The sequence below is a fragment of the Jaculus jaculus genome, chromosome 2, assembly GCF_020740685.1.
Source record: "Jaculus jaculus isolate mJacJac1 chromosome 2, mJacJac1.mat.Y.cur, whole genome shotgun sequence".
NCBI lineage: Eukaryota > Metazoa > Chordata > Mammalia > Rodentia > Dipodidae > Jaculus > Jaculus jaculus.
The window spans coordinates 4556113-4576200 of NC_059103.1; the positions used below are offsets into that span (position 1 = coordinate 4556113).

At 50.0% G+C, this 20088-nt stretch overlaps 1 protein-coding gene across 2 annotated transcripts; it reads right to left on the reverse strand.

The window, feature by feature from the left end:
- Positions 1-3430: 3430 nt before the first annotated feature.
- C2H7orf26 (chromosome 2 C7orf26 homolog) lies at positions 3431-18966 on the reverse strand. Of its 2 annotated transcripts, none has more exons than XM_045144699.1 (6): positions 18776-18966; positions 17702-17923; positions 13950-14115; positions 8149-8673; positions 7321-7360; positions 3431-4209 (listed from the first exon to the last, which is right to left on the reverse strand). In XM_045144699.1, exons 1-6 carry the CDS (start codon positions 18935-18937, stop codon positions 4008-4010), a joined length of 1317 nt encoding a protein of 438 aa, XP_045000634.1. In that variant the 5' UTR covers positions 18938-18966; the 3' UTR covers positions 3431-4007. The 2 variants fall into 2 exon arrangements, with proteins under 2 accessions (XP_045000634.1, XP_045000633.1); XM_045144698.1 differs by having other exon boundaries at positions 18746-18965.
- Between the last annotated feature and the right edge of the window lie 1122 nt (positions 18967-20088).

Here is a 20088-nt window from a genome sequence, read left to right on the forward strand (position 1 = left end):
TGAAGCCTAAGGACCCTGGTTCAAGGCTCGATTCCCTTTTCTCCTCTTCTTCTCCTCTTTCTCCTTTCCCTGTCTCCCTCCCTCTCTTCTTTCCCCCCTCTCTCTTTCTCTTCAGGGTCTCCTGAAGCCTAGGCTGGAGTCAAACCTCACTATGTAGTATAGATGACTTTGAACTTCTGATCTTCTTGCCTCCACCTGAGTGCCGGGATAAAAGGTATGCAGTACCATGCCAATTTTATGTGGTGGTAAGGGTAGAACCCAGAGTTTTGCACACACTAAATAGGCTTTCAACTGAGATACATCCCCAGGCCTGCTTTCTTTCTTAAATTTAATATATATATATTTTACTTATTTATTTGAGAGAAAGAGGCAGAGAGAGAGAGAGAGAGAGAGAGAGAGAGAGAGAATTGACATACCAGGTCCTCCAGCCACTACAAATGAACTCCAGACACATGTGCCCTCCTTTTGTGCAACTGGCTTATACGGGTCCTGGAGGGTCGAACCAGGATCCTTTGGCTTTGCAGGCAAACACCTTAACCACTAAGACATCTCTCCAGCCCTCTTTCTTAAATTTTTATTATTTATTATATTTTATTTATTTGAGAGAGAGAGAATGGACATGCCAGGGCCTTCAACCATTACAAACAAATTTTACATATATTTGCCACCTTGTGCATATGGCTTACATGGGACCTGGAGAGTTGAACCTGAGTCTTTAAGCTTTGCAGGCAAGCACCTTAACTGCTAAGCCATCTTTCCAGCCTGATTAAAATTTTTATTGACACGTTCCACACATTTACATAATATATATTGATCATGATCCCCACCCCCCATTGTCTTTTGCCTTCCCAACACTTGCCCTTCCCCTTCCCCTTCCATTGAACACTTTCCTAACTACTCCTTCTTGTATCCTTTTTTTTTTCTCCTTCTCCATCACCCAGAACAAAATGTTGATGCCTAGCTCTGCTTCCATTTCTTGCTGGGACACATCCATGAGTCTCAAAAGATCAATTCTTTTTTTTTTCTTTGTTTTTATTTATTTATTTAAAAGAGAGAATGGGTGCACCAGGGCCTTTAGCCACTGCAAATGAACTCCAGATGCATGTGCCACCATGTGCATCTGGCTTACGTGGGTCCTGGTGAGTTGAACCTGGGTCCTTAGGCTTCACAGGTGAGCATCTTAACCACTGAGCCAGCTCTCAAATCCCAGTTCTTGGGATTTCACATTCTACAATACAGTGGATTTAGCCATAAAAAGAAATAAACATGTGCTACACTGTGGATAAAACTTGAAAATGTGCCAGGTGTGGTGGTGCACACGTTTAATCCTAGCACTTGGGAGGCAGAGGTAGGAGGATAGTTGTGAGTTTGAGACCAGCCTGAGACAACAGAGTGAATTCCAGGTCAGCCTGAGCTAGAGCGAGATCCTACCTCGGAAAGAAAAAAAAAAATTTTTTGACTATGTACTAAATGAAAGAAATCAGACACAAGTGTGCACACTATATGGTTCCATTTACATGAAATCTCCAGAAAAGGAAAATCCACAGAAAGAAAGCAATCAGGGGTTCCCAGGGCTGGGGTGGGAGGAAGAGGTACTGAGTATTAATGTGAACAGGGTTGGTTTTTTTTGGTTTTTCGAGATAGGTTCTTTCTGTAGCCTGGGCTGATCTGGAATTCACTATGTAGTCTCAGGCTGGCCTCAAACTCACAGTGATCCTCCTACCTTTGCCTCCCGAGTTGAAGGTGCACAGAGGTAGGATTGTTGTGCGTTCAAGACCAGCTTGATACTACGTAGGTGAATTCCAGGTCAGCCTGGGCAACAGTGACATCCTACCTTTAAAATCCAAAAATAAATAAATAAAATCCTTTAATCAATCTCAAAGAAAGCAACCTTTACGATTCATGGATCTTTAAAGTAAATTTTGTCTTATGGACTTCATTTTTTTTTTTTTCAAGGTAGGGTCTTACTCTAGTCCCAGTAGTACAGGCTGACCTGGAATTCACTATGTAGTCAGGGGGGCCTTGAACCCTCAAACTCACAGCAATCCTACCTCTGCTTTCCAAGTGTGCCAGCACACCGGCTGTTTTTGTTGTTTGTTTTTAAGCTAGGGTCTCATGTACTCTAGGCTAGCTTCAAACTCACTATGCAGCAAAAGATGACCCTGAACTCCTGCTGGGATTACCTGCTTCTTTAAGGCAATTTAAAAAAAACCACACACACTAATTTCACACTTAAATAAAATAGGGCTGGAGAGATGGTTTAGCAGTTAAGGCACTTGCCTATGAAGCCTAAGGTCCCACATTTGACTCCCCCAGGACCCACGTAAGCCATATTCACATAGTGGCTCATGCCTCTGGAGTTCGTCTGCAGTGGCTAGAGGCCCTGGCATGCCCACTCTCTCTCTGTCTCATAAATAAGCACTTTATGATGAAGGCAGTTCCTCCACTCAGTTGCAGCTGACACTCCAGGGGCCCAGGGAAAGCAGCTGGCTCTTGTCCCTGCCAATCAAGGGTATCCCCTACGTGCAACCAATTGCCTTAGTTCACATTCCTGATGTTTGGGATCTCTTAATCTTGATTTTAAACATACTCCTATGCCGACACCCTAGCGTAAACACACAGACATGTCATGCATCACACAGATACACAACTTCGCCAGGCCACCAAGAATAGAGTAAACCTATGATGGCACTGTGTCTTCCCTACACGTCAGCTTTCATCTTCTGCTATTTGTTCTTACCGTCTGTCACGTCTCACTCGCAGCAGGGAGAGCCATAGTGACAGAGTCCCGGAACTTTGCTTACTCCACAAAGTCATGAGAACTCAAAGCCGATTCCTTCCAATAACATATTAAGGGAGATCAAGAAATTTTGGATGGCTCTATTTGGCACTCAAGAGAAGAGATGACCAGCCGGAAGCAAACAGCCTTAGGGTGCTCTGGGGGAGAAGACTGGCTCAGGGCAGAGCCATTGTCTAAAGCTTCTGTCATAAGAAGTACCAGGGCTGAGTGATGGCTCAGTGGGTAAAGCGCTTGCTTCACATGCTTGAGGACCTGAGTTCAGGTCCCTAGCACCCATGTGGGTGGTAGCCAGGTGTGGTGGCGCATGCCTTTAATCCCAGAACTAGGGAGGCAGAGGTAGGAAGATCACCATGAGTTTGAGGTCATCCTGGAACTAGAGTTCCAGGTCAGCCTGGGCTAGAGACAGACCCTACCTCAAAAAACCAACCAAACCAACAAAAAACGTATTGCTCGCCCATAGCATGTTCATCACTGCTGGGGAAAGTCCCCATAGTACATATTTATTATAGTTGTTACATACATTCCACAGTAGAGGTAGCTCAGTAGTAGAACACCTGCTTAAATTGTGCAAGGCCCTGCGCTGGAATCCAAGCATTGAAAAACAGAACAAAACAACCACAAAGTCTGTAAAACTGTTTAGAAAAATTTATTTGAACATATGAAAGGGAAATTTAGAGACCCCCCCAATCAAACACATGAATTTCTTCCGAGATGATGGGGATTCCCAACAGTGTCCCTGAGCAGTGCCCAGTGCTGCGAGCAAGCGTGGTCCCGCTGTCCTGCGCTGAGCTCACGGAGCCGCAGAGCCCGAGCTAGCAGCAGACACACTCGTTCCAGCGAGGCCAGGCAGGTGGACTGGCGGCCAGCTTCCCCACCAGCACCCCAGGCGCAGGCTCAGAGTGTGCGCGTCTGTGTGCTTGAGTGACTTCACGTCAGTCACGGGGCTGGTGTCGCTAAAACCACCCGCAACACTCCACGCACAGGGCTCACACTCCCCTTCCGTCCATCCGATCTGGATTTGTAACCTGACCAGGTAGGAGGCTCTCGATGACAGTGACTTTGACTTCCGTACCAAGATGGTTCTGCCTGCCGGTGGGGCACACGCGGCCTCCGAGGGTCCTCTCCCACGGGGCCAGCACTGCTTTCTGAGGGCTCCTCAACTCAGGTGCAAAGGCACATTGCCACGTGGAGGCTCGAAGGGGTGGGCCTAGCGGATGGGCCTGAATGGAAAGGTCACGCCTGAGATGAAGGTGTGCCCGGGGTGTGTGGGCAGGGCAGGATGGGCGGCCGGGTGGGCTGGTACGGCCCCATAGCCAAGTGGGGGGGTGTGGATGTGAGGGTAGAACCCAGGGGGGAGCGCCGTGTGGGGTGACTGCTGTACTGGGCCCGAGATCACCAGCTGGAGAAGGCTGCAAACACAAGGAGAGAGGTTAGGAGCGCTGGCACACAATGTCAAGCCGCAGCAGGGCCTGGGGCCTGCTCTTCCCCTGGTACCTGGGTCTGGATGTGGTGGAGCCTAATGCTGCCATGGGTCAGGAGAGGCACTGGAAGAGGCACGCACTATGTGGACCTACCGCAGGAGGAGGAATAGGCTTGAGAAGGGCAGAGAGGTGACCCAGGCTAGCCAGGTTTAGCCAAGGCCCAGAGTGAGAAGAGAGCCCAGCAGAATAAAGCCACAACCCAAGCATGAAATGTGCTAAGACCTCCACCCTGGTCTCACGGAGCACGTGGACACTCCCAAGGTGACCTCCACCCTGGGCTCACGGAGCACGTGGACACTCCCAACGTGACCTCCACCCTGGGCTCACAGAGCACTGAGCACTCCGAACATGACCTCCACACCGGGCTCACGGAGCACAGAGCACTCCCAACATGACACCTGTGGCTCCTCAGCCCATGGAGCTGGGGGTCCAATGCAGATCTCCCTTCTTCACCCCCAACCTCCTGTTCCACAAGCTATACAATGCCTGTGTGACATGCAGTACTCAGTATCAGCTTGATGCTCTCTGGCCACTTGTCCAGATCTTTCCTGAGGGAAAGCGTGGTGGTGTCAAAGACTGACAAGGCACCCCACAGTTCACAGAAGGGCTTCAACAAAAACAAGGCTTTTTCGTTTACATTGCTATGGTTGTATAGCTCTAAGAAATTCAGTAGGCACGGTGGTACGTGCTTTTAATCCCAGCACTAGGAAGGTTGAGGTAGGAGGATCACTGTTAAGAGTTCAAAGCCAGCCTGAGCCTAATTCCAGGACAGCTTGGGCTAAAGCAAGAACCTAACTCGAAATACAAAAACAGGGAGGAAGGAAAGGAGGGAGGAAGGGAGGGAGGAAGGAAGGAATTCAAAATTTTACAAGCCAGGCAGGCATGATGGTGAATGCCTATATCCCTAGCACTCTGGGAGGCTGAGTCAGGCTCCTGAGTCCCAAGCCAGACTGTGCTATATGACCAGACTATTTCCAACTTTTTAAAAAATAAGCCTAAGGAGTGCCACAGAGGCTAACCTGAGGGCACAAGTTTAAACCTGCATACCCTGCCTGAGATTTATCTTTTTCAGAAATTTCTAATCTATTGAAAAGTCAACACAAAAGAAGCCATCAGAATTCAAAATATTCCCAGTGAAATCCCAAGGAATTTTCTCAGCACCCAGAAGGAAAAGTGCCAAGGAGCAGCTGGAGCTCCTCAGGACGTGGCAGCCTCAGAGCCTGCGTGCTGCGCGAGCCTGCGTGGGGCTGGGTGGCAGGGTCCCTGACCACCGCACAGGTCGCCCATCCTCAGGTCGCCATGAAGCAGCACCCAGCCGACCTTGGGCCTCCAGTGGTGCATGTGTTCTGCTCCTGCCCAGATTTCCTGGCCAGGAGCTGGGGACCAGGCCCTGGGTGGTGGTGACCCTCCTGATAGAGCTTGTCTGTCACACTCCCTTTCCCTACTACCTGCCAAACCACTCCTGGGTCCCAGAGCCTCCTTGTCAAGCAACACGTGAAGAGGGAACACCCGCAATGTTGCCAGCCTGACCTGTTGCTGAAGTCCTGTCCCACAGGCACAGCAGGCCTGTCTTTGGCTGTAAACATCACTTTCTGTACTGCTCACAATCGCTATTTTTAGCAGCTACCCACTGTTCTCCCCTTGTGCTGTATAGCAGCCAAGTCACCAGTCCCCTGGGCCTGGGAAGAAAGGCTGCTTGGCTTCCCAATACCATGCACTTGCACGAAACGCCTGTTTCTTTTCTAAGGACAGATCACAGACATGGAAATCGTCATTGTTCCTGCCCCCATGGGTTCCTGCATAAGCTCCCTCACTGTATGAAAAGAACAGGCTGGAAAGATGGCTCAGGGAGTTAGGGTGCTTGCTGTGCACATGAGGGCCCAAGAGAGCCACTTGCAGATCCTTTTCTATGGGCAGACCACAGACATGAAACTCCCAGGTTAAGGAAGAAGCGTGTGAGCAAACTCTGTTCTGAGGTTTTGTGTGTCTGCCCTCACTTAATCCTCACAGAACTCCCTGGACATGGGGAGAGGTGAGGGGGAGCTGAGATGTTAGCTATAGTTTTATTTTTCAGATAAGAAAAGTAAAGTGGCAGGGAATTTGCCTGAGGCCACACATATGTCACTATAGAATCCGCGAGACACCCTTCGTGCCCTGTTCTTGTTGTCTGCGTAGTGGTGGCTGTGGATGCACAGTGTGCGTGCGGGTATAAGCACCGCGTGCTCCCGCCTTGGGAGGCCAAGGGAGAATGGCAGTGTCTCTTCTGCACTACTGTCTTGAAACCCAGACTCTCACTGAGCCTGAAGCTGCCATTGTTTGTGTCCGACTGGCTGACCAGAAAGCCCCAGTGATTCTCCTGTCCCTGCCCCACAAAGGGTTGAGTATCAGGCATGCAGGGCCATAGCTGGCATTTTACATGGGTGCTGGAGAGTCAAACTTAGGCTCTCTCGGGCCCTCGTGTGCACAGCAAGCACCCTTGTCCCCTGAGCCATCTCCCCAGCCTGTTCTGTTCATACAGTGAGTGAGGTTACGCAGGAACCCATGGGGCAGGGACAATGATGAGAAACTTACAAGCACTTCATGTCCCTTCACTGTGACCCCTCCACTGTTTTCTCAGAGACCAAGACTCAAAGTCAGGCGAAGAGACTGCCAAAATGTCACAGCAAAGGACAGCACACTGAGAAACCAGGTCCCTGTGGTGAAAGCCAAGTGATGGTGTACAGTGAAGAGCTCAGTGTCAAGAGCAGAGAGTCAGCACACCGCCCTCCCTCAGGACTGAGGGGCACGCTGATTAGCAGTTCCGAGTGACACTTAGCACGTGCTTTGGATTCTCCCTGACTCTGGCAAGAGGCCACTTTGTCGTGTTCATGCTCCACCCAGACCTGCTTGTAAGGCTACATGACTACCACCACAGCTCTGCGCCCTGTGTACCATCTGCCCGTAAGGAGCCGGGACAAAGGGGTCTGTGTGCCTTCCTTGACCATCCACCCCCCACTTCCCCAGCAATGCTGGCCCAGCCAGGAGCCTGAGGGCACCTACTTGTTATGGGGCAGCCTCGAGCACAGCGTTCTCAGGTCATCTGCAATCAAGGAGACACGAGATTAAAGCACACACTGAAGACAGGGGACCTGTCCACCTAAGCTTTTTTCAAAGGCGCCAGCCAGATGGCAACAGCGCCTGATACTTCCTCTCCCAACACCCACAGAAACTGGGCTCTCCTGCTCGTCAGTTTTCCCTTTAACCTGCAAGCTCCAAATGGAAGAAGCCACTGAGGAAAGGGGGAAGCCTTGGTGACAATTTGCAAAGTGCCCAGGAAAAAATGGGAAGGCAGGGCTCTGGCTGAGTGATCAAACACCCAAGGCATTCTGGGAGAGCAAGATGGGAAACGCATCACTAGCAACCATCAGCTTGGGACACATGCAACAGTCAGTTGTGAAAAATCAAACACAGCTACATTATAGCTCATTCCTTTCATCCCAGCACTTGAGGCTGAGGCGTGGAATTGAGTCCAGCCTGGGCACACAGTAAGTTCTAGGCCATCCTGGGCTATGAGATGCTGTCTCCAACAAACCAAAATACTTCAGGAAAAAAGGTTTCTCAAGAGGAAAGATTCCCCATGTCCTTGGGGAGCCCACAGTCCTAGGCCCAGAGAACCAGGTGATACTAGATGTCCTGTCTATGGGATATTAGGACCCTGATGGGCGACTGTGGGACATCCAGGAACTCCATCCCCCTTCCTTGTGTTTATGAGGAGGAACGGAGGAAAGAAAGGGGCACATGTGGTGCCTGTCTGAGGAGGTCCTGCTCTTTCCCTCTGGGTCAGAGGGACGTGGCTCTCCCAGGAGGCCTGGCAGGCAAGACACCCACCTCTAGTGCACAGCAGGGCTCCCGAGGCCATGGCCACCTGCAAGGCCTGGGCCAGACGGTCCAGTGAGAGCTCGATCTCCTGGGAGGCATTGAGGGGGTTCAGTTCATCTGCTAGCCTGTTGATCTCCTCGACCAGTGGGACCATATGGTCAAACAGGATCAGCCCCAGGCGCCCATACAGATTCTTCTCAGTCAGGTGTATCTGGAGCGTCATGAGGACCTGCAGGACGCTGAGGTGGAGTTTTGAGTACAGGAGGTGCGAGTCTCTGTCCAGGCCCACGCCTGTGTCCTTGGCAACCTTGTGACTGACATGGCCGTTGGTTAGGCAGGGCTTCTTCCTTTTGTAAGCCAGAGGGGCCTTCACGCACCAGCGTATCAGCCCCATGAGGGGCGTGAGCTCTAAAAATCCTATTGGCAGATTGGCTGCAATTGGAGTATTTAAAAAAGTGATGAGAATCAACCTCGGGTCCTCAAAAATCCAGTTGACAATCATTTCAAGCAAGTCCAAAGGTGGGATGAGATCATCTGCAAACAAGAGATCATGCAATCAGAAGTGGTTGTGGTCTTGGGGACAGGATAAGAAAAAGGATAGGGATGGTCCCTAAGTTCACATTTAAGTCTGGCACTCAAGACATTGGTCCTTTTCCTAGAATACCCACCCCGTGAGTCACTGTCGTATCTCCAGTGCCCAAGACCTTCTGATCAAGGTCAAGACTGAGCATATGTGGTTAGTCAACAATTCCCCTAAATTCCATTATGCTTTGAAGATATCCCCCAGCTGTCAATTTAAATAAGTTCTAAACTAGCAGCACACTTCATCCTTGCCTGGAGGTAGGTTCTTTCCCACATTCAGTTTTCCCTCCAAGGTTCTGTGACAGCTACTGCAGCCCTCAGAGAGCAGCTGAGGTGCTGTCTATCCTGTGTCAGTGCCAAGGGCCACCGGAGCCCCAGAGCCGGAGCCCTTGTCTAAGTAACAGCTTGACCTGGAAAATCAGGACACAAGTGACACTAATTCTGGTTGGACTGGTCAGTCCTTTCACAATCCTGACAATTCCACTGGTTAGTCCTACAGGAAGGATGAGGAACGGAGGCACCGTGATGTTAAGTAGGTTCCTAGGTTCACCAGAAGGGTGGGGTGGGGTCAGATCTGACCGCAGCAGCCTGGCTTTGGGGCCACCAGGCTAAACTGCCCACCCTGGGATCAGCATGCCAGGAGGGCATCTCACAGACCACAGGAAGCTACGGGTGACAAGGTCCCTTTCCAGTGAAAACAAGGTAGGAGAGTATGGGAAGCCAGCATGGGGCTCCCTGTGCTGGGATACAGTTTCCAGCTCTTTTTCTCTGGAAGCTGGTCTCCCCAGAGATTGTTACAACCCACTGTCTGGTCTTAATCACTACCCCTCTGGTCTGTAATAGACACCTGGCCCCTCAGATCCCAGGAGTTTCTGTCTGGGTAACAACAGGCTCACATCTGTGATTCCTGCATACACCTAGGTCTCAGCAGAGATGTCTGAAGCAGCCTGAAGGCAATGTGTGCATGAGTCCAGTCGGGTGTGCCCTGGGAATGTACGTGGCATGTACACTCACTGACTGAACCCTCAGTCTCCACAGACCTGGCTGGGCCCTCCACACCAGTCCCGTGACAGGGGGCTGTGGCTTGCTTTCTTCTTCTGGGTGGAAGGCACAGATTGCCACAGAATGCTCTCACTACCAGAAGTGCCCAAGGGCAACATCACTCACCACTGTGAAGATGGTCCCCAGGTCTGGCCCCGCCGTGCTGAGCGGCTAGAGGAGTCACCAGCATGCAAACCCTGTCTCAGAAACTAGCTACAGTGTTTCCCTGGGTTAACTTCATGGTCAATGTTAAGTCCAATCTGCGTCCTGCTGGCTTGAGTAAATAATGGCCTGAAGGAACTATAGCCCTGATATCTGGATGCAGTCAAATCTTTGCTGCTGGAGGAGGAAATGTGGGCACAGCGTCCAGCTAATGACAGCTCTTAGGAAGCAGCTTTGCTGAGCAAGCCAAGGAGAAGGAAAGCGTACCTCTGTGCCACAAGACCAGCCCCACCAAGGAAAGTGTGGAATTAGCAGGAGAGTGTGGAATTAGCAGGAGAATGTAGAGAACAGCTGCGTATCCACACTGTTTCTGCATGAGGTTTCAGGAGCACAAAAAAGTGTAAAAGCAAGAAAAAAGCTTACAAATAAAAGGAGACTCGAATACAATCCTAGTGCCGGTGGAGATCTATACTGAACTGAACAGAAAATAGAAAATGTTGCAGAAGTCTCTCAAACTTCTGTTCCAGCCATCCGACCAGGAGAAGAAGCTATTTGCCGGGGCTGCGGAGGCGGCTCCGTGGGTGAGGGTGCACGCCGCGCCGCACCGCACCGCCATGCGGGCTCGAGCGCCATCCCCAGCACGGAGCGGCGCGTGCCTGCACCCCAGCGCTGAAGGGCTGGAGCTGCCTGGTCAGCGAGTCCAGCCAGAAACCAGGGGGCTCCAGGTTCAGTGTTAAGAGTCTCAGGGAAATGAAGTGGAAGAGTGGCAGAGAGGATACGTGACGTCTTCCTCTGGCATCTGCACAGGTGCACACAGGACGCATACCCACACACACGTGTGCACACCAAACACACCGATCACACTTACTAACCCCCCCCAAAAGAAACTACTCAGGGAGAGCAAGGGTAGAGGGCAGAGAGGGAAGAACTTAAAGTTCAAACAGAAGAGCAAGCTGGGCTCAGAGCCTGGTCTGCAAAGAAAGCCGCTCTCCTTTCTCGCACGGAAAAGCAGTAAGCATGGTCCTTGTGTGGTGGGAGCCCCACAGCACTGGAGGGGTCATACAGGGACACAGATGTGGAAGAACTTAGAGTACAAAACGAGCTGCCCAGTCCCAACCCTTGGAATCCCCCCATGAGAGAAAGTGAGTACCAGAGGCTCTGTGCCCTCTCCCCCAGTTTGACCCCAACCAGTCACCTTCTATGCTGTTTGTCTTTACTGGGAGTCTGGCCAGACAGCTCTGCTGCTGACAGGAAAAGGGGACGTGAGCTTCACCTACTGGAAGCCAAACATCCTCTTGGCCACGCCAAGGGCCTCTATTGGTATACCACTGTACGCCTAGTCTGTGGGAGACAGAGCCTGGGGAAGCACTGGGGTTCACTGACTGGCAGCTCCAAGTGCAGCAAGAGACTCCACCTCAATGAAACAGGTAGATGAGAAAAAAGAGCTCACCCAACATTCTCCTCTGGCCTCTACAGGTGTGTTACACAGACAGCACACATTTGCACACACATGTGCAAACACAACACTCACTCTCCCATACACATATGCCAAAATATCTAAATATATATATAAATAAATAAATAAAACCAATACTGAAGCTGGATGTGGTGGCACATACTTATAATCCTGACACCCGGGAGGCAGAGGCAGAACACTATAAGTCTGATGCCAGCCTGGGCTACACAGTGGGCATGGTGGTGCACACCTTTAATTCCAGCACTTGGGAGGCAGAGGTAAGAGGATTGCTGTGAGTTCGAGACCACCCTGAGACGACATAGTGAATTCCAGGTCAGCCTCAGCTAGACTGAGACCCTACCTCAAAAAATTGAAAATTGAAAAAAAAAAAATACAGACAGAAGGATCTCAAATCTCAAATTCAAACCCTGCCTAGGAAACTCAGACAGATTTTGCCTCAAAGTAAAAAAATATTTAAAAGAGCTTAGGACTGGGTATGGTGGCTTACATCTGTAATCCTACCACTCAGGAGGCAGAGGCAGGAGGATCATCATTTCCAAGACTGGCTTGGTCTACACACTGAGTTCCAAGCCAGCCAGACCTATATGGCAAGCCCATGTCTCAAAAAAGCAAAAAGAGCTTAGAATGTAGATCGATGGTACAGTGCTTACCTAGCATAGGCAGAGCATTAGGTCCAATCCCAGTGCTGCCACAAAACAAAACCACAACAAAAAGCCCACAACAACAAGGCTGAGACAATTAAGGAAAGCTACAGGCTTTATCACAAATATCACACTGACACTGGATCTCTCAAGTGTGACCATGGCATAATTATCACAGATGAAGTTTCACACTGACCATGGTGTAAGGACTGTGTAGAAGAACACTCCCATTAGGTGACACACGGCTAAGCACCTGCTCACGATATAAGCAACAGATTCCCAACAGCTGGGGGTGACTGAGTGTGTACATAATTTACACCAAAGTGTTAATGCTTGAACCTAGGTGAGAAGTTGTATGAGTATCTGTTTACTAGTCATGTAACATCACTGAATTTTTCAAAATAAAAGTGAGCACTTGGGAGGCAGAGGTAGGAGGACCGCCGTGAGTTAGAGGGCACCCTGAGACTACATAGTGAATTCCAGGTCAGCCTGGGCTAGAGTGAAACCCTACCTCAGAAAACCAAAAACATAAAATAAAACAATGAGGTAAAATAAATAAAAGCGAGGCAGGTGGTACACAACTGTAATCCCAGTACTCAGAAGGCAGGAGCACAAGGATCATGAATCGGAAGCTGAGTTCAGTTAAGTTCCAAGCTAGAGCTTACTACACGGCAAGAGCTGGTCTCGACCAAAACATAAAGGGGCTGGCGAGACGACTCAGAGGTGGAAGTGCTTATCACGTAAGTTTGAGGACCTGAGCTCAGATTTCCAGCACCCAGTAAAAGCTAGGTGTGGTGGGCTTTGCCTGTAATCCCAGTGTTATGAAGGCAGAGAGAGAAGGATCCCAAGGGATCACTGTTTGGCTAGTTTTAGCCAAATTGGTCAATTCTAGGTTGAAAGAGAACCTGTACCAAAAATTAAGGTAGAAGGCCAGGCGTGGTCCTGCACACCTTTAATCCCAGTACTTGGGAAGCACAGGTAGGAGGATTGCTGTGAGTTCGAGGTCAACCTGAAACTACATAGTGAATTCCAGGACAGCCTGGGCTAGAGTGACACCCTACCTTGAGAAACTAAAAACAATTAAGGTGGAGGGCTGGAGAGATGGCTTAGCGGCTAAGTGCTTGCCTATGAAGCCTAAGGACCCCTGCTCCAGGCTCGGTTCCCCAGGACCCACATAAGCCAGATGCATAAGGTGGCGCATGCATCTGGAGCTCACTTGCAGTAGCTGGAGGCCCTGGTGCACTCATTTTCTCTCTCTCAAATAAATAAAGAAAAATAAACAAAAGAAGAGTGACTGAGGAAGACACTTGACATTGATCTCTGGTCTTACATGTATATACATGTCCCACCCATGTATGAACATGTACACACACATACACACACACAGAGAGGCAGGTCATAGGTCTATAGAGAAGGACCCATCTCATCAAGCTCTAGGCTGCTTACCAGTTGCATCATTCACATTCAGGCAATTAGAGACACCCAAGGGAGTGCCTAAAAAAAAGCAAATTGAATAGATCTAGGTTCCACACCTTTAGGGTTAGGACCCAAACTAAAAAGCACATTGCAGGCTGGGTGTGGTAGTGCATGCCTCTAATCCCAGCACTGGGAGGCAGAGGTAAAAGGATCTCTATGAGTTTGAAGCCAGCCTGGGACTACACTGTGAGTTCTAGGACAGCCTGGGCGAGAGTGAGATCGTACCTCAACCCTCAACCCCCCCCCCCAAAAGAAGTACACTGCAGAGAAAAAAATGGCCAAGGCATTCACTGGAAAATAAAACTGATGCTTAGGATGTACCTCAGAGGTAGAGTGTTTGCCTAGCATATACAAGGCCCTGGATTCAATTCCTAGCACTGTAAAAATGAGTGAATAAATAAATGAGTGAATGAAACCCATTTCATGTTTACCTGATGAAAGGTCATACAGTGCGGTGACAGATGTTATGAACTGGCAGCAGAACCGTGGGCTAGCAGTGAATATCTGCTTCAGTGTCTGAACAGAGCCTGGCACCAAACAACAGTAGTCATCCACAAGGGCCTTGGCGAGTCTCACACAGTAGACCACAGGCGTCCGCTAGAGAGAAGCCATAATCAGTATAACAGGCGTCCTGAGGCAGCAGGTAGCAAGTACATACAAACAGTGCAAGACCACCAAACTGACAGACCTGCTTCTAGAGGGAAGTCTGGCAACATCATGTTTGAAACAGGTGCTAATTACCTGATGTTCACAGACCAAATCCACCCCCGGCCCCACCTCTGCAGAACACATCCACTGAGAAGACCCTACTGCTTAAGACGGCTCTTGCACTACAAGGGCAGCTGATGATAGAGACCTGGGGGCCTGCAAACCTGCAATATTTACATGCAATGCCTGCCAATCCTACCTGTGAAGCTTACTTTGGAAAGGTCATTGTGACCCTGCAGGATTTTAAGTGTGATAGCACAGCCAGAAACTAATAGTTACTACCACTTTGAAGAGACTTATAACAGTTTGTAGACTATCACATGAGAGAAACATTTGTTATCTTTGTTATAGGTTGGGCATGGTGGCTGTGGTGGTTTGAATAGATGGCCCCCAATATATTCAGTTTGTTTGTTTGTTTGTTTGTAGATTGCATTTGCAGTCACCTGGCTAGAGGCAATCTCACTGGGTGGCTCTTAAGGTGTGGTGGTAGTTTTCAGATTTCAACCTAAAGATATGCAAAGTGTGCCTTGCAGGAGTTCCTGAAGTGTGCTGTGCTGTGTGGCTTTTGGCTTGTGCTTTTCTCTGTCAGCAGGCCAGCTGCTTCTGCCATTTATGGAACTTCCCCTGGATCTGTAAGCTTCAATAAATATCCCTTCCTCCACAACTGCCCTGTCTGGAAGTTCATCTCAGCGAACCTGAAGCTGTCTGCTACAGTGGCCTATACTTATAATCCTAGGACCAGAGTGTATGAGACAGGAGACTTGTGACTTTGAGGCCTGTCTGCACTACACAGTGACTAACAGACCAGCTTGGGCTATAAGATCCTATCTCAAAAAAAAAAAAAAAAAGGAGCCAGGTGTAGTGGTACATGCCTTTAATCCCAGCACCTGGTTGGCAGAGGTAGGAGGATGGCTGTGAGTTCAAGGCCACCCTGAGACTACAAAGTGAATTCCAGATCAGCCTGGGCTACAACAAGATCCTACCCCCAAAAAACCCAAAATAAAATAAAACCAGCTGGAGAGATGGCTTAGCAGTTAAGGTGCTTGCCTGCAAAGCCGAAGAACCCATGTTCCACTCTCCAGGTCCCCTGGAAGCCAGACACACAAAGTGACACAAGCGCACAAGGTCACACATGTGCACAAGGTCACGCATGTGCACAAGGTCACGCATGTGCACAAGGTGGTGCACGCATCTTGAGTTCATTTGTAGTAGCTAGAAGCCATGGCATGCCAATTCACTCTCTCTCTCTCTCCCTCTCTCTCTCTCTCTCGCTCGCTCGCTCTCTAGTTCTCACTCTCTCACATAAAAGTAAGGCCAGTCTGTTGGGCTTACCTCAATAAATAAATAAATAAATAAGAAACAATAGTAATAATAAAATAAAAAGGGACAGTTGGTAGTATGCTTTCTTAGCTCAGTTCCATCCATAGCACCATACAAACTGGGCGTGGTACAGTATGCCTGTAACCCCAGCACTCAGGAGACAAGAGAAAGGAGGATCAGAAAATCAAGGCTACATATTAAGTTCCAGGCCAGCCTGGGCTACATAAGACCCTCTCTCAAAGAAAAACAAAGAACACCGATGAGGACAGTACCTTCCACAATCCCCTTACCACGCTACTCTCTCCATCGCTGCCCTCACCTGCCTTCTGCCTGCTACAGCTCTGGCCACATCACTTGCTCAGGATATTGTAGTCCCAAGGCGCCACTTATGCTTGTAGGGCCTTCCAGGCAGCCCATCACACTGTAGCAGCCACAGAGAGCACTAATTTCTCTGCCTTGCCTCAGAAGGAAGAGGAAGCCCTTCACCCCAGTGCAGTAAATCCTGAACCAAGCCACCATTTTTCCTGTGTTGACACTTGCTTTCATTCTGCCAAATGCCAGCATGACATCACATGAGGTAATGAAAACTTACTCTGCTAAACTTGATTTCACTAGATTGTCGAAGAATAGAGGTAATCCTGGAGTCCAATGCAAAACAGTCAATCCGGATGCCCTAGAAATTAGGCTAGGGAGACTTAAGGTTCAGATTTCACTAACAATTTCCAGTGTGCCACACACAGCAATATGCTTTTGCTGCCATTTTTTTTTTCATATTACTGGCACTGAATACATGCTATAACTTTGAGCCTTTTTCTTCTTTTTTTTTTTCTTTTCTTTCTCTTTTTTTTTTTTTTTTTTTTTTTGGTTTTTTGAGGTAGGGTCTCACTTTAGCTCAAGAATTCACTATGTAGTTTGGGTTGGCCTTAAACTCATAGCAAACCTCCTACCAAGTGCTGGAATTAAAGACGTGCGCTACCATGCTGGGCCAACCTTCTTCTTTTTTTTTTTTTTTTTTTTTAATGCATGCACAACAGACTGGCCTTTATTTATTTATTTGAGAGCAACAGAGAAAGAGGAAGAGAGACAGAGAGAGAAAATGGGCCCACCAGGGCTTCCAGCCACTGCAAACGAACTCCTGACATGTGGGCTCCCTTGTGCATCCGGCTAATATAGGTCCTGGGGAATCGAGCCTCAAACCGGAGTCCTTAGGCCTCAGAGGCAAGCGCTTACCACTAATCCATCTCTCCAGACCCCCACCCTTCTTTTTTATAAAAATATTTTATTTGTTTATTTTGCAAGCAGAAAAAGAGAGAGGGAGGGGAGGAAGAGATGAGGAGGCCAGGACATATTGAAATCTTGCAAATGAACTCCAGATGTATGCAACACCCTATGCATCTGGTTTTACCTGGGTGGGTACTGGAAAACTGAACCAGGGCCAGCAGGCAGGCTTTGCAAATGAGTGCCTTTAAGTGCTGAGCCATCTCTCCAGCCCTTCAGCCCTCTTTTTACTTTTCAATTTGAGACAGGGTCTCACTAAGTTGCCAGAGCTAGTCTTGAACTAGCTCTGCAGTCCAGCCAGCCTTTGAATTTACAATCTTCCTGCCTCCATCTGCTGTGTAGCTGCAATGACAAGCCCACCAGACCCAGACCTAGTCAAATATTACAGACAAACAAGACCACAAGCTGGTTACGGTGGCTCACATGCAAAATCTCACTACTCAGGAGGCAGAGGCAAGAGGATCACAAGTTCAAGGCCAGCCTGAGCTACATAACAAGATCCTATCTTTTTTATTTTATTTATTTTATTTTTATTTTCTTTGGTTTTTCAAGGTAGGGTCTCACTCTAGCCCAGGCTGACCTGGAATTCACTATGTAATCTCAGGGTGGCCTCAAACTCATGGCGATCCCCCTACCTCTGCCTCCCCAAGTGCTGGAATTACAGGCATGTGCCACCATGCCTTGCTACAAGACCCTAACTTAAACTAACAAAAAATTGCTATACTATGTAAAACTGAGACTGGGTACTGTTATCAGTGCTTGGGGCACTACCAAGGCTATAATGCATGTGTCAAAGACCTTTCCTGAAACCTAGTTAAATGACGACCTTGCCTTCAGAGACTCTAGAGAGGAAGGTTATTTCCATAGCAGTAAGTACCTGGAGCCAAGAGGCTGCACATTCCAACACTGGGATTCGACACACGGCCACAGCCATGGAGACCAGTTTTCCCAACAAGCTCATCCGGCTGTCATCTGCTTTGTTCCCTTGGGGGCTGAAAAGGGCTGAGAAAATAACCTGCCGCACAGAGTCCTTGCTTTGCTCCTGGAAATAATTGCACATGATCTCAAGAAGCTGCAGCTCCTGAAGCGAATTCAGTCTCTGCAAAACAAACCCAGGAGAAGCTGTGAGAAATGCAGCTTTCACATGCTTGTTAGTTCACACAGTAAAACAGGGTGCAAGCAGACCGCTTGTGTGTGTGGTGCGCGCCTGCATTCTCAGCACTTAAAGAGACGGAGGCAGGAGGATTTTGAGTTCGAGGCCAGCCTCGGATACAATGAGACCCTGTCTCAAAAAAAGAAAAAAGAGGGCTGGAGAGATGACTTAGCGGTTAAGCGCTTGCCTGTGAAGCCTAAGGACCCCGGTTCGAGGCTCGGTTCCCCAGGTCCCACGTTAGCCAGATGCACAAGGGGGTACACGCATCTAGAGTTCGTTTGCAGAGGCTGGAAGCCCTGGCGCGCCCATTCTCTCTCTCTCCCTCTATCTGTCTTTCTCTCTGTGTCTGTCACTTTCAAATAAATAAATTAGTTAAAAATAATAATAAATAATAATAATAAAAATAAATTAATTAAAAAGAAAAAGAAAAAAAAAAGGAAGGGAGGGGGGAAGAAATGTATTATACTCCCCAGGGCGTACTTCACCCTTCAGAAACCCAGGCCCCCTGGAGAACACATCTGTTTGCTAAAAACTAGAAAAACCGGTATCATTGAGTAACCTCCAGGGATGACCTACAAGGTCTGGACTCTGGGTAACAGGTCTTTAGTGATGCTAAGCAGGCAGTCTCTGCCTTGAACACTGACGGGCGACTGTCACACGCCTGCAAACCGGGCTGCAGGTTAGGGGCCTGGGGCAGGGAGGACGGGGCGGGCCGCTGGCCGCGCACTTGTCACCGCCGGGGAGGGCACGGTCGGGGCCGGCAGGCACCTTGGGCTGCGCGCCGCGCTCCTTGGGCACCTGGAACACGAACTCCTCCAGCAGCTCCACGGGGCCCTTGTCCACGATGGGCAGCGGCGCGCTCTGCAGCTGGCTGCTGAAGTAGATGTCCAGGTGGTACAGCACCTCCTTGGCGGCGCTCAGCGCATCCCGGCGCAGCAGCGAGTGGCGGATGTCGCTCATCGTGCGGCCGCGGCGGCCCGGGACACCACTTCCGCCCGGGAGTCCCGGGACCCGCCGCCGCCGCCGCCGCCGCCGCCGCCTGGAGAGACAAAGAAGCCCGGCCCCGGCCTCTTCCCGGACGCCGGCTGGGCCGCGGCGTCTGCCCGCCCGCCGCTACCTCCTGCCGGCACGCTCACGTGGCCATCGCGGCCGCCACCGGCGGACGGCCGACGGCCGGAGTGCGAACACTGTGCTGCCCAGAGCTGCGGGAGCCGACGCCGCTCAGCCGAAAGGCGGCGGAAGGCCCGGGTGGCGACGGCGGCCCGCAGGGGACAAGCAAAGGCCGCCGCCGCGCGCTGCCTGGAGGGCGCCCCCTGCTGGCGCGGCGCCGTCGCGGTCTAGGCGGGGAGACGCTCGGGCGATGGGCCCCGCCCTCCTCGGAACGAGTGCCAGCCGCTTGCTCCGCCCGCCGGCGTGTGCCCGTTCCTGGAGCCTCCACTTTCTTGTTTTATTATTTCTTTATTTAGTTTGAGAGAGAGAGAGAGAGAGGATGGGTGCGCCAGGGCCTCCAGCCACTGCAAGCGAACTGCAGACACACATGTGCCACCTTGTGCATCTGGAGCCTCCACTTGTAAAGTCTTCACGGCGTCTCCCGCCAGCCACAGCAAGACTGGTATTGAGTTTGGATCTATTCTGAACCCGAGGACTGCGAGGACAGATGGTGGCCGGTAAGAAGAACGTTCTTACCCAAGGCTCCCACGTCCTGTTGGCGGAGTCTGTTTCTAAAATTCTCTCCAGAAGCTTCTAGAATCAGCCGAGGAGGTCCGTGGGAATGTTAGTAGCGTGCAAAGTCCTGCCCACCTGCTTCCTGTTCTTGAAAATCCTCACATCCTAAAAACCTCTCATTATTTTATGCCAACTCTTACGGACTTCATCTATCTACACTGAACTAGCTGGCAGTGAAATTTGAGGCTTTCAAAATATATTTGCACGCCTGTGCAAGCATGTGTTCACGCATATGTGTGTGGGGGTCCTCAAGGGTCTCTTGCCATTGCAAATGCATGCCCATCTGGGTTTACATGGGTGGCGGGGGGGGGGGGGATTGAACCTGGGCGTACAGGCTTCACAAGCAAGTGCCTTAAACTACTGAGTCATTACCCCAGCCCCAAGTT